Source organism: Natator depressus, chromosome 25 (assembly GCF_965152275.1).
Source record: "Natator depressus isolate rNatDep1 chromosome 25, rNatDep2.hap1, whole genome shotgun sequence".
Lineage (NCBI taxonomy): Eukaryota > Metazoa > Chordata > Testudines > Cheloniidae > Natator > Natator depressus.
The window spans coordinates 12,188,759-12,203,805 of NC_134258.1; the positions used below are offsets into that span (position 1 = coordinate 12,188,759).

At 45.5% G+C, this 15,047-nt stretch overlaps 1 protein-coding gene across 2 annotated transcripts in view; it reads left to right on the plus strand.

Moving 5' to 3' along the window:
• Positions 1 to 2,646: 2,646 nt before the first annotated feature.
• EFNA2 (ephrin A2) overlaps positions 2,647 to 15,047 on the plus strand; it is a 138,757-nt gene continuing 126,356 nt past the window's right edge. The window contains exons 1-2 of one of the 2 annotated variants that reach the window (XM_074939531.1): positions 2,647 to 3,289; positions 3,430 to 4,026. In XM_074939531.1, coding sequence (XP_074795632.1) covers positions 3,905 to 4,026 — 122 coding nt within the window. In that variant the 5' untranslated portion in view covers positions 2,647 to 3,289; positions 3,430 to 3,904. Of the gene's footprint in view, positions 4,027 to 15,047 lie in introns of both variants that reach the window. The other variant, XM_074939529.1, reaches the window with a different exon arrangement.

The window sequence follows — 15,047 nt, forward strand, 5'->3', positions numbered from 1 at the left end:
ATTTGCAAGTTCTCAGCCTGGGTACCTTTTCTGCCTGCTGTCCAAGCATATAATGTTTATCCTGGGTTGTTTCTTCCTAGGGACAGATGCCACTGTTTGGCTCCAGCTTTTGACAGGTCAAAGTCATGAGAAGCTTCTTCTCCAGTATGAAATCCCCTCTCCCCTTGTCACGGAAAGCCTGTTATCGTCATGGATCACGTGAATGCCATTCCAGAGGCTCGAGGCCAGATTCAACCTATTCCCAATAGTTCTGCTTCAAAAAAAGCTCATTTTGGGCACCTCAGACCATGCTAAGCTATTGATGAATTTATGAGTGGCCAGAGTAACTCACTGTTCTTTAAAGAGTCCTCTCCTGGTTCCCAGCATTCCAATTCTAGGTGCTTTAAGGTCTTGGAAAAATCTCCATTCTGGCTTGACTTGGGGACTTCTCTGGTTTTTACTGAGCTTCCAGCTCACTTCTCTTGCTCTGCTGCTTGGACAAAATATGTTTTTGTTTGGTTTTAGTTTATTTTCCCCTCCTTTGCACTGCAGGCTGCAGTTTTACACAGCCCAACTGACAGCAGCCTGACACTACACCAACCGCGGCCGGTCCCCTCTTCCCAAATCCGTTCTCTTGCTAGCCATTGCCGCTGTGATCGTACATGATGGGACCACGTGTGAGCCCCGTTGGTGTGGGGAAAAGGCTTTTAGTGGCTGGGCTTGATGAATGAAAACACGTAAAACTGATGGACAAGTGGACAGCTTTATGATAGCTTCGTGCTGACAGGAAGAAAGATTGGTTGACAGTGGCTTGATAGAGAAATATCTTGATGGGAGTCAGATAAAGAGATGTATAACCTTGATGACAGAGAAGTCAGTTGCACAGGAGGAGGAAGAATTCTGCCTTTATTTTTGGGGGGTGTAACACCCACAGTTCACTAGCATTTTGAATTGAGATTTGCTAAATTATTATGCAAATCCGTATTGTATTCATACTGCACCTATCCAGAGAACGTATCCAAGGTGCTTTCTAACAGAGCTTGTTTTGTGTTAAAAAAGCCACCCCTCCTCCAAAACTAAAGCAGTAGCTGAGATTAAGGGCCAGATTTAAAGAGGTAAATAGGTGCCTAAACATGCCGCAAGCCACCTCGTCAGATGTACAAAAGCATCTGACTCCCACTGCCTTCAGTGGGCAGCTCATCATTTTTAACAAGCCCACTAGGCGCCTATCTGCAGCTTTAGGTGCCTAAACACCTTTGTAAACCTGGTGCTTCAGCAATACTAGATCTGAGTGAGGGCATGGCTTTGTCGTTTGAGTGGCTAGACTAGACTGGACGGAGCTGCAGGCTCAAATCCCCCCCAGCATCAGCTTATCCTGTTGAGGTGATGATTTGTGCTTTGGGATCTGACACTATAAGGTGCTGCATGCCCTCAGCTCTCACTTGAAGTCATTGGAAGGTGAGGGCACTTTGCAGTATCAGGCTTTCATCTGAGGCCGGTAAGTGGCTCACCATACACTTTACTGTGTGTGGGTCTTTTAGAAGAGACCTTAAATAACCAAGCTCCTGTCTGCCTGCTTGGAATATAACGATCCCAAGGTGTTTTTCATATGGATTTGCTCCTGCATTCCTGGCTAAGAGTTCTCCTCCCCTGCACTGGTGTTAGAAAATTATCCTGCAGCAGTGGGTCGAAAACACCGCAGTTGACATCAGTGATTGTGCAGGGTTCGGGGCACGTCTTGCTCTGTCCCCGCTTGAAGGTGGGTGACTGCGTGCCAGCAGGCCACCCCTGTGTTATACAGTCTGTGCGGGGTTTGGGGATGAAAGGTGCTGTGTATAATGGGATAGGGCTAGGAATGCAAAGGGCCAACTGGCATTGCAGTGGCTGTATAAGTGTGAAGTATTATTATACATGTTGTCCCTCTACAAGATCTACGAATGAAAGTGACCTATCAATGCAAACTCTCATATTATTAGATTACTATTTGATTTGATCATCTATGATCTAGAGATAAAAAGGGCTGTATAAACGCAGAGTATTGTATCTGATCTATCGCCCCAGGTAGTCGGCCTGGCTTCCTACACCATATTTGGGCCCTTTGACTGTGTTTTTGTATGCTGATCCCTTGCAGGGGTCACTCAAAAGACCCCCAGGAACAGACGCCTAACTAAACCCACCCAAGCCTTGAGAGAGGGCGTGAAAAGCGCAGCCCAGGTCCATCCAGCCCAGCTGCTCCGGCTGGCTGAGTGCCACTTCCAAGCCTTCCCGCTCGCCCCCCAGAGCTCAGACCGGCTCGGCAAGAGATCCCCATCGGCAGAGGTGGGGCCAAGCCCGGGTGAGCTTGGTGCCGGCCAACCAACCTTGAGCCCGGCGCCCCGCCCCTGCGAGTGGGGGGCCGAGCCGCGGGTAGGGTGAGCGCAAGTGGCAACAATGTGAAAAGATCGGTTCGATTCCCCGGCAGCCGGCGACTCCGGCCAAGGAGCCGCTGAGCAGCGGGCGGCCCGGGCGGGCGCTGCAGCAGCCGCGGGGGCAGGGAAGAAGGGGAGCCGTTCGCCTGCACATCCCTGCAACTTTGGACTGAGGGATGGGGGGGGCGTAATTGATGATCATGCTGCGCTTGCATTAAAATACAAGGCGGGGGGGTGGGGGGGGAGACGGGACGAGGGGGCCTCCTGTCCCCCAGCCCTCACACCAGCCGCTGGCTTTTGCACTTCATTTCGTTGCCATGTTGGGTCGCTTGGTTTCTGCCCAGTTCAGTCTGAAGTGAAAGAGGGGGAGGATCCTGGATGCAAGAGGGAAGCTGCATATTTCTGTGAGCAAGGGACTGCGCGGGAGTAACCTGTTGTAGGCTGGAGCTGATCTTGGCACACGCCTTTCAGAGCCTGTTCCCCAGATCTCCTCCCATTCTGTTTTTACAGGTGTGGGGAAGGCACCAGAAAAAAAAGCCCAGCAACTCTTAATGGGGAAAGAAAGGGAAGAAGGGGCCCTTTAAGAGAAGAAGAACTTGGTTAAAAGTTTGCTTTGGGGGTGCGGGGAGAAATTATTCACTCTTGGAAATATTTTTTCTCTTTTGCTGGGCTGTGGAAGTGCTGAGGAAGATGGGTTGGCGCTAAGACTCTGAAGGAACCCCCTCCCCCCTTTGCACCGCTAGTGCTGAGTGCCAAGGTGCCTGCTTTCTGTTTCTTTCCCTCCTTGGAAGACATGGGCTGTGTCCGTGTGGCAGTGCTCTCGGGCACCAGAGGAGCCACAAACTTTGGCTGCTGACTTTGCTCCCCTTTGGAGAGGGCTGGACCATGACTGCTCAGAAATGGTAAGGGGATCATTTGCAACCTGTCGCTTGATTCTGCCGACTGCTGCTGTCCCTAGCTCTCATTTTCCTTTGCATTTGCACCGATTGGATTGAAGATTTTTTGTTTTTAAAGACGTGGGATCCTTTCACTTCTCCTGCAGGAAAACCACCTAAAGAGTTGGAGAACCAGGGACTTTGGTGGTGCAGAGGGAATGCACGAGAACAAGGCGAAGGGAGAAAGTTATCCGTGAATTCCCCCCCAACCCCATCGGACTTTCATCCACCGCTGGATTATTTAAAACAAAAATTCCCACAGCCCCACCTACACCAATAACACCAGATCATACTGAAGACTGTCAATACTTTTGTTTCCAAAAGATCCGATTGCAACAGACTTTGCAACAAGCGGCGACTGCACACAGGAACTGCACATGCTGCCTAGCAATGATTGCAAAAGGGGATTCACTGCTCTGAATGAATCAGGAGTGTTTAGTTGCATCAAAAGAGAGGGCAGCCAGAGGCTCTGGGAATAAATGAACCGGTTGCATTCTTGGTAAAGCGAAGCCTTGCAGATACGTCGGAAGGTGGGGGGAGGGGGGAAGAGAGAAAAGAAGGAAGAAAGGACGATAAAATACGATGGTGCATTCGGAGGTGGCCGTGCTGCTGGTAGCCCTTGTCGGGGTTTGTGTCTGGACTGATGATGCTGGGAAAGTTATCTCGGATCGTTATGCTGTTTATTGGAACAAGAGCAACCCCAGGTAAGATGGACAGAAGCCAAATGCATGCACCCTCCACACCCGCCCCCCTTCCATGCAAACCCAGGGCAGCATCAGAGAAAGAGCCAACATCCCAGTGTTCTCCTGCAGCCCTAGTAAAGAGAGAGCTGTGCTGGGGGGAGGGGGCTGGTGGAGGTGGGGGAGAGAATCTGGCTCACATCATCATTTTGCTGTTGTACATGTGTTTGTTTGGTGGGTAGTTGTGTTGACTGGGACAAGAGGGTCTTTTATTCTCCAGGGATGCGCCAAGCCTGCAACAGAGCAGTTCCTCTTGGGAAATAGATCTCTCTCTATGTATGCATGTAGGTATAGATATATATACACACACACACACACATTTTCTTCTCCCTCTCTCCTCTAAAAAGCCCAGTGGCGGTGATCAGGACAGAATGCAAAGTTAATGATCCATTCAAGCTGAGTCAGGCTGAGGCAAATAAGGTGAAAGGTGCAAATCAGATGGTGCCTGGGTTTTTCTGTTTGTTCACGGAGTGGGAGCAGAAAGGGCAGGATTATCATAGACACTGGGGTGATTATTTTATATGAAAGTTGCCACCAACTTTTCAGCTCAGCCAAGGCCTGATTTCCCGAAGAAGTGAGAGAGATGCCTACCTGGAGAGTTTCAAACAGTCTGCATTCATTTATTTGTCTAGTGTTTGTGTGTATGTGGGTGGGTGGGTGTTTATTGCTGACTTGTTGCAAAGCAAAGCATTCCTAAATAATGAATGGTGTCAATTTGCTCATTCAGTCTCCTCTGTTGTAAAACTGGGAGTGGCAGAAGTACACATGCATACATGTGTATATAGACATAGATTTGGTCTAGCTATTATTTTATTTGGCTTTGCTTGCATAGTGATTTGATATCCTCAGGAAATCAGTATGTTTTATTAATAAAAGTATTTGTTGCAAAAAAAGCAATTCTGGGCAATATCCATTTGCAGTGAATAATGGATTCTTTTATATATATAATAGACTGCAGCTACCAGTAAGACTCATATTTAACAGGAAAAAAAAAACCCCAACCATTATATTTTATTTTATTTACTGCTGCTAGTTTTAAGGGGCTTTGCGAGAGTTTCACTTTTAAACTTGTAAGCCCTTGTTGAAACAAAACTGATGCAAACCCAATAGATATAGATATTAATTTTACAGTTCTGTTTTTTGGCAGACATGGTTCTGGCACCAAATACCCATTCACCCAGAAGCCAATTCTGGGAAGCTGTGAGTCTGCTTAGCCAAGGTGAACAAATTATAGCAGTTTTCAGAACCACTGCAGACTGTAAAATCAATTACACGTCACTTCGGAACTCTCTTCTTGTTGAATTAAACACCCTCCCTCAGATGACAGTTGTTCCTCTTTCTTTGATTACTGCCTGCTGGTTCAGGTATATATTGGATGCAGGTAAATATGGCTCATGCAGGAATCTTTTTCTCAGTTGCCTTTTTAAACTTTACAAATGGCTGAAGAAGAAGCCTCGCTCCTGGTCTGAGCTGCAGTGGGTATAAAGATGAGGTCTGTGTGGGCAAGTAATGTTGTTATTACTTGAAGTGCAGGAGGGCTGCAGATTCGTGTGTATTTTTCAGTAGTGAGGATTTCCATTTCTCAGGAAGTCAGAACCTAAAAAGGCCACATTACCTTTAGAGATTCATATTAAGCCCAATAAGATCGCCCTGCCCTGCTCTATGAACCATACCTAGGAGTTCTGCAACCCATGGGTGTGTGTTCTTAAATTTGCCCAATTTCTGTTGTGAGATATTTAAACTCTTCCATATTCCTTGGTGATGAACTTTGGGTAAATTAAGGTTTTCCCTTCCATGCAAGATCCTGAGCTGGTACTATTTGGGGCTCTTGAAAACAGAATGGACCTTCCAGTTTGACTTTAAAAGAAAGCTTAACTGTGTGAAATGTATACTGTGGAGCCATGAACGTACTCTGTGAGAACCCAAAATATATAACAAAAGGCATCTTGTACTGCCACATGATTATTTAAAATAAACTCCCATGGCTGCTTCAGTGGTGAGACTAGAAAATGGGTTATCTGTGTTCAGAGGCTCATAATGGCTTTTGCGAAATATTATTCAGTCTACCAGTGTCTAATAAATAGACCACAAAACAGTGATTACATGTGGTGTGGAAACCTGAGAAGTGGGAAACAAGATTTCCCAAATACTGTAAAGGAGGAAAAAAAATTAAAGTTTTTTTTCTCTTTTCATTGCGGTTGAAAAAAATGGTATTTGGTCACTTTAATTTGTCTTTGAATTTAATTCTGCTCTTTCAGAGGTTAATTTAAACAAAACAAAGTTTCAGGTTTGTTGTAATTCTTTTCAGCCTGAATTTTTTGGGAAAACAAAATAGTTTGAGTTTTAAATCAAGATGAAATCATCGTCCCCCTCACAACACAGGTGACTAAGACCATAAGGAATTCCCCCCCCCCCAAAACTACTTGAAATAGACAAATAAGTAGACAGTTCCGTAGAAAGCCTACTTTTTACAATTCCAAAAAAAAAAAAAGTTCCGCTAATCACAGAAATCTTCTCTATATGGAACTAAATATAATGATCATTGAGTTTGGAGGAACAGTAACTGTACTAATTTTATTCACTAGATGGTTTATATGTGCTGTTTCCTTTAGATCTTGTTTTTTTTATTTGGGTAAAAAGCGTATTTTTCGGCTATCTTCAGAACCTGCAGAGCGTTAAATCCGCGCAAGTATGGAAACATGAACCTTAGCTGATCCTTATGTAAAGACCTGTGCCCCCCTTGTAATCGTGAAATAGACAAATAGGTAGCAAAATAGATGAAATGTTGCTTCTGACAGGGGGAGACCTTTTGCGCTTCCAGTGCTAGAGATATTTCCCCCCCTCTTGCTGTGGGAAAGCTCCAAGGGGAACCTTTAATAGAGAACTTTTTATTTTCCAGTTTGCTTCCTGACAGTCTGAAGGGACTCTTCATTCTAGAGTTGATCTCCAGTGAAATTTTTACATTTTATTAGAGCTCTCCCAACTGTATTTCAGTGAGGATCTCTGTCCAAATGAGCACAGCATGACGTATGAAGTGGGTGCCCGTGAGACAACTTGTACAGGGGTCTGTGGTGCAAGTCGGTCTGTCTCACTAGTATGTCACTTATATAATGTATCTATAGTCACCTATAGACTGTTAGGTGCACACAGGGTTAGGAGAATGTTAAGAGTCTTCTTACGAGCTTTATTTATCCAGCCATCACATGTTCTCTTGGAGGGATAAACAGGATCCTAAAATGTACAGTTTCTTCCAGCGTCGTGTCTGCTTTGCTCATACGATAACCCTAAAGTTTGGGAATCCCATCGTTTTGTGCGTGCATCCCTGTAATGGCTTCTTTATGGGCCGATTTTGTTGCATATGGATTTTATTATCTCTCTCGCATTTTTGTGGGGGGTTGGAAAGATTCCCCCCCACCCCTTACTAAGTTTTTGGTTACAGCTTCAGTTCCTTCCCAGCTTCCACGGCCTTTGCTCTTTTCTTTTGTTCTGTTAAATGCCAAACATGTGCGAGGGCCCTTACAAGACAGAATGGATGTGGCTTTAACATATGTTATCTGACCGATCCAGCTTTAGGATCAAGGTCGTTGGAACTGGGGGACAGTATCGCCAGTTATTTTGGGTCAGTTTCTGTTACTAGGTGCTCAAGTATTGTTACAATAGTACTAAAAGCTGAAATTAATTGATGGTACTTCACTCCCCCTTGATACAAAGATCTCAGTAATAATGCTCCCCTTCTGTTATAAGGCTCGTGACCTTTACCTCCCAACTTCATGAAACACCACTATAATTGCCCTTTTTGCCACAGCGCCTCTGTCCAGGCCCCAGGGTGGGGTTATGTAGGAGGGAGTTGGGGTATTTACCACTTAAAATAATGTTTCACAAGGAAAGTATATCCGCAAAGAAAAGAAATAGGGCAAGGGGGTGGAAAAATGAAAAAAAAAAAAAAAAAGCAAAAGGAGAAAAGGAAAAGCGAACAATCAAAAGCGTCAGTGGATTTTAGCGAGATGCATTAGCAGCATTTGGATCCAGTTAAAGGTTCCGAATTTTCCTGATGCGGTTCTGTCCCGCATTGTGGTGTGCCACACGTGTATGTCTCCATTCTGCGTGACTGAGTGCAGGAAATTTAGGGCAGTTTATTAGATGTAGTAAACACAGACATTTCTGTTGAGTTTTCTGTTCGTTTTTCAAAAAACCAACAAGTGGTGTTTTTATTTATTTACCTCTAGAGATGGCAGAGGTTTGCTTCAACCTTTAAAAAAACTATTTTTTGTCTGTTCTTTTCCGTTTTGATTTATGTTCTTTTCCGTCTTGTTTAATAAAGGAGAAATGAGAAATATTAAAAAAGAAAGAAAGAAAAGGAACAAAACCATAATCCTTAAAACCCGCGCGCTTGGCTTTGCAATACATGTTTTTCCTTTCGACTTGTATTATAATTTACACTCCATAGAAGCCAATGTTAAATCTCACGGTCCACATGATTTGTCCGAGTTGCACAGTAATTCCACACTCGATAATTGTGACCAAATTAAAAATGAATTGTAAATTGAGACACTATAGTCTACCCGTTCTGTACACGTTTTTAATACAGGTAGTCTCAATAGATTGTGAGAGGCGTATTTATAAGGGTATTGTAACCATGCATTTGGAAAATGATAGATACATTTTATTAAATATGTCTCATATTGGGCAGTGTCGAAATACCTGTAGGAGAGATTAGCTAGATCATGTATCTATATCTATATCTAGCTCTAGCTCTCTTTCTATATATACACCCACTTATATACAACATATATCTACTTATATACACACATTTATTTGTGTGCGCGCGTGTGTGTGTGTGTAATATATACACAATAATACTTTTATATAGGCTTAAATGATGGCGGTAGCAGTTGTTCTCATGAAGCTGTCAACACCCCAATCAAGCCGCGTAAAATGGACATATGTGTTTCCCATTCATAGATGTATCTCTAAGAATCTATGTCATACTATGTTACATGCATGTTGACTATAATATCTAAAAGGAGCCACTTTCATATTGGTTCACTCAAGCCATTATATGATTGCATGCAAACCCCAACGTACAAACCATGAATGTTTAATTTCTAGTGATGGAAAAGACCCTGATTTGGAGCTCCAGTCCATTGCTCGGCCAATGCAGAATTGTTTGCTCCAGTATATTTTCTAGAGTGCTGTACCGTAGAGTTTTAAAGGTCCCGAGCGGGGGGGGTTTTCTTATGCAGCACCCGCATAGACATTGCATATATTTTTAATCCATTTGGCAGGGAACCCTTATCTGTAGGGCTTGTGAGCCAATTGTTTGGGTTGAATTAAAAATACAGGCAAGGCAAAGCCGATGGAGCGCGGGGAGTTGAGAGAGTTTTGTGTGTGTGGCACGTATGTATCTCATGCCATCAGTTAGAACCAATACTGAAACGCTTCCAAAATCTGTCCTCCAGCTAGCTGGCTCACGTTATGTCCGTCGATTGGAACTCACCTCTACGAACTCTGGTAGCTGCATTCGGAGTACGGCTGTTTAGTGGGAAGGAACGACTTCACTCCAAGAGGGCTCTCTGATACCGTACGGCCAAAACCCCCCCCAAGCCCGCACTGTCCTGTGCATGATTGAAAATCTCTACAAAGGCAGAGGGAGGACTGTGGATTTAATATTTGTCTCCATTCCCCACTCTACCTGCAACTATGTAATAGGCAGGTTATAGTAATTCTAGAGTGACAGCTTTCCTGCAGCAAATGCAGGTCCTGTGTATGCAGCCATATATTTATATATATAAAAAGGAAGAAATGTGCAGCGTATTACGTATTTTCTCTCTCTGTTCCCAGTAGAGGGACAAACACCGTAAATGGTCTAACGTTTACCCATGCCCTATATTTACCTGCCAAGTCGTTTCTTTGCCTCGGAAGATTTATTTTTTTGATTTTTATTGTGTGAGCGCCTCTGGGGTTTCTTCTCTGCTCTCCTGCACTCCCCCAGTTTTGTGGAAGTCAGGGATCAGCAAGCTGGACAAATAGTCCCCATCAGGGAGGTAAACCCTTAGGATGGGGCAGGCCATGGGGCAGATGACCAACTGCATGGTGATGATCAGTGACACTCCCCCCGATGGGAAGAGCTTTCTGGGGACTGTCCAGGCACCGATCTCAGCCCTGTCCAGAGTGGGGTTGAGGTGCTCGCAGATGAGTTGGTGAGATGTCAGAGTTCGTCTTGCTGTTTGGATGTGAGTGGGGGGTTCCCTTCCAGACAGGGCAGGTTTGAAGGCTGATCCGCATTCCCCTGTCCCTCAGTGGGGACAAATTCCCCCAATCCACGTATCGTGCACACACTGTTGTCTGTGTTATTTCCCCATAAACGGTGGAGTCTCCTACCTGAAAAGCTTTAACTAAAGGCATCTGGAAGAGGCACTTCTTTGTACTCCAGGGCGCTGGCTGCTGGCATGGGTCGTGCTTTACCCAGGAGTTCAGTGCATAGCAGCTGTGAAGGAGACAAAAAACAAAACAAAACCCCAGAAACTTAGGTTCTTTTGGCTAGTCTGGGATCTGGATGATTTTGCTCATACACAACTTAGGTGGCAACGGTTAAACTGTGATGGGCCAAATTAAGCACCAGGATCTGCTGACTTAGTGGAGTTGCAGCAAAGGTGAATCTGGCCCAGTGAAAACACTTTTATTTAAAGTAGAGGAGCAAGGGGCACATGTCTTTATTATTCTGGGGAGCGGTCGATGCCAGGTAGAGATGATGGGGGATTGAACGGGGCAGTTAGAGCCCACTGGGAAAGCGCACGCATTCAGTGCCAGGCTTCCAGCTGGCCTTGTCTTCAAGACCTCTGCTTGCCAGCACTTTCCGTGGGACCTTGGGGTTGGCGATGGTCCTTTTGGATAATTTCTCCAATATCTCCAGCTCACGCCCCACACAGATTTTTCCAAGCATCGCACTGGGATTTTTGCACCAACCTCTCCAAGGAAAGTGTCTAACTCTATGCTCAGACCTCTTTTAAAGATCAGCACCAGCGCCCAGTTAATTTCAGAGTCCTTGACAGAGTGCAAATAATTGCCCCCACACTCCATTAATGCCGTGCACTGCAGCAGGCTGTCGTATTTTTTGGGGGTGTGTGTGAAAAGGCTTTTTCGGGAATGCTGATTTGAGATGCAAGACGCGACCGTCCCAACTGCCCCGCTCCCTTCTGATACACGTGTCATTCTCCTCTATTAGCCCTTTTTAGTTTTCATTTATTTTATTTTCCTTTTGTACAAAGATTGTTTAAAACCTTGCCCCCACCCCCTTGCTCTCTCCTTTCCAGGCAGTTAAGCCCTGTTAGCTATTCTTCACTCACCGAGGTCTGTAGCAAGCACAGTTAATAAACAGCAGATACAAACAGGTCCAATGTCTCTGACAAGATTTTCTCTCTCTACCTGTCTCTCTCTCTTTCTAGGGATTGCAATTACATTCCCCACTGGTTGCACAATTGGTATCCAGATGCTGGCTATGTACAGAATCCTAATATAAGGCTGGAGCTCGGAGGTTTGAGGTGGAGTGAAACTGTTTGCAGGTTCAATACTCACCTATGCACTCCACACGTTAAATCCTCTAAGCCATCCACCTGGTCTTAGTGCGAGAGCAAAGCAATAGGGAAAGGAGCCGGAGTGGGAACGGTGGGGAAAAAGCCACTTTGAATTGAGACATGAGGGCTTTATATCTCAGCCAAACGTATATCTACATCTACATACAATACACATGCATATATAATCTGTCTAGAGGCATGCACACATAAATTTATCTGTTTGCATTGATATATAATATATACACATTTATCTATAGCTATCTATGGGTGCACACTCATCTCTATATAATATACACACATGTATGTATTTATAATGCGCGCACACGTATATCTATGGGCACACATACATCTATATGTATCTGTAATGTGTATAACACATATTTATAACTGTCTGTCTATAGGCACACATCATATCTATGTTTCTCTAAATAGGTGATACTTTCCCACACATGTGCATATGGTTATAGAAATAGTATGTTGTATAAAACAGCCCTTGGTCTCAGAAGGTGAAAATTTTGGCTCTTCTGCATTAGGAGTAAAGCAGGTTTTTAGGGACTGCCTCCCGCCAGTAGAATTAAATGAATCTTTTGGCAGGCGATCACATCTGAGCATTGTCACCCTCAGCACTGATGAGTGTTTTAACATTTTTGAGCTCATCACGTCTTACCCCAGAGGCAGCCGCATTCCAAGCCCTGAATTCCACCATTCTCATGTGCCCGTGGCTTGTTAAAAAAAAAACCAACCAAACCCACCTCCCACCCCACCCCCACAGCCGTTTGTGCCTTCTTGGGTGAGAGGATGAGAGGCGCTTCTAGAAAGGTAAAATATTAATATAATTGCAGCGTCGTGTACCTGATCCTGCACATTCAAGCCCCTTGCTGCTTGGGTGCTGTCTGGCGCCGTGCAGACACAGCTAGGGAGGTGAGGTCCTAATGTATCAAAACGGGGAGAGAGAGAAAGCAGAATTCTCCTGCGGCCTGTGACACGCTGGTATTTAGTAGTTGAATTTGTGGAGCGTCTCTAAAATCAGTTTTCAGAGTAACAGCCGTGTTAGTCTGTATTCGCAAAAAGAAAAGGAGTACTTGTGGCACCTTAGAGATTCATTGGAATGCATAATGCATCCGATGAAGTGAGCTGTAGCTCACGAAAGCTTATGCTCAAATAAATTGGTTAGTCTCTGAGGTGCCACAAGTGCCACTTGGTGCCACTCCTTTTCTTTTTTCTAAAATCAGTGACATTCTCTGAGCAGGTGTGGTGATTCACTATGGGGTGCGGTGGGGAAATCTGAACTCTTCAGCCGCGTGTTTGCCAGCGGAGTGCAGTTTGGAAAGGCCAGTCTAGAAAGGTCTGCTCCCACAGGCTGCGACTCCTCTTAAAATCTCCCACCGTTGCACTATCACCAGGGCAGTGCTAGCAACTGCAGGAGTGTTAGTGTAGACAGGGCAGGGGTGACCTGGCAGTTGTGCTGCTCTATGCTGCGGTTGCGGTGGGTGGGAAATCTTAAGGAAAAAGCCTAGCACGGGCAAGACTGATGAAAGAAAGAAGGAAGAAAGGAAAGAAAGAAAGAGGAATTGTGTTAGAGTAATGGATAGGATTTATTGCATGCACTGCCCTGGCCTGCTTCCCTTGCTCTGAGTCATCCCAGCTCCATCCAGACAGTTAATCAGCATTTATTAGTAGGTGTTAAAAGTGACTTCATTTATTTATTTATTTCTCCCCTTTGGTTGTTGATGCTGTTGCTGCCAGGCTGCTAAACAGCTTGCCATTGTTCAAGGGCTAATTAGCTCTTAATGAACCTCCTTGCTCGAAAGCCAGAGAGGAATGGAAGGGTGAGCTGTGGGTTTTTTCCAGGCGCGAGAGTTGAGGGCAAACTGCGTGTCTGAAAGAAAGCATGGCAGGCCGTGAGTGACTGCAGCATAGGGATCGATAGAGGGATGCCAGGGAAGGGCCGGGGGGCTCGGTCGGACTCCCAGTTGAAAGTCAAAGAGAGGCGTGCATCACCCCCCAGGATCACGCCCTTCATCATTAAAAAGTAGGGGTTTAATTTTGCACTGATCCAGGACTGAAAAGCTCCACTCCCCAGACTAGTGACAGTTAAAATATCCGTGGTGTTTACGCTGTATGTCCTCTGCTCCCACTGCTTCAGAGCCTGTTCTCAGAGGGTAATGAGGGGAACAACCTGGCGATAAGCATGTCCTGGGCTTGAACTAGGGAATTTTTGTTTCTGTTTTAACTTCTCAGCTCCAAAGTGGGTTTCAGAAAACGTGTGCAGGAATCACAGGGTGAGATTGTCTGGCCTGGGTTACGCGGGAGGTCGGACTAGATGTTGCTAACAATCCCTTCTGACCTTAAGAATCTAGGACAGACTGGGTCTGCTGTGAGGAAAATAACATTTTCAATGGTCGTCATTTATATGTATCACTATTGAGGACGATCATTTTAAAATGATCCATTTTCATTCATATGTGCAGCTGTCCAGGATGTTCTAAGCAGATTGTACAACGCCTAACACAACTGGGGCCTGGTCTATGACCAGTGGTCCTTGGCACTATGGTGATATAAATAATTAATAGCAATAATAATAACTTGCTTACAGCAGCCTCACATATCAGGGCAGATCCTCAGTCGGTCCAAGTCCACTCAGCCCAACCCTGCTTTGGTTGACGTCGCTGAGCCGAGCCGTCCTGGCAGGAGAAGATCAAGTAGGGCTGTGGCCCATAGCGAAGCTCCGTTGATGGGGAAGTAGAATCAGTCGCTGGGAGTCCTGAGGAGTAGGGTGATGGGACAATGTTTGTATAGGGTAACATGGTTGCGTGTGAAATAAAGGCTTAGACGGTTCTGCAGCACACGATGAGAACGCATGTTCTCTGTGTGTGTGCATGTGTGTCATATCTAGCTTGGGTATTTGAACCAGTTTCTTAGCGGTTTCACTCTTGTTACCAAATGGAAGATGGCAAGAACAAAATAAGGCTTTTAATGTTTGCTGTGTTCCTTTCACCCCATAACTAGCCACGCGGAGCTGGATCAAGCCACCGGAGCTCCCTGCGGGTTTGAATGGGTATGACCCGTTGTCTTTTAAAAATAGCAGCCAAAGGGGGCCCGATCCCACAACCAGGGAACCCAGGCATTGTCCCATTGACTTTGATGGGAGGTGGATGGGGGCCTTTGATTTCAGTGATGCGACTTGCGCCAGCAAAGGAGGCAGGATTGGGGCCAGGGTGGTATATTTCTGCTAGCGAATGTACCGAGATCCCTGAATCTGAAGCATGCTGCCCTCCACTGTGCCCAGGGGACTCCCCTGTGCTGCTTCAGGAAAAGGGCTGGCACTCATTGGAAAGAGATGGCTAGCGCTGAGGGGTGCTGCTTCCTAGCCATAGAAGAAAGTATCTGGCCAGATCGCCAGAGTGGCGG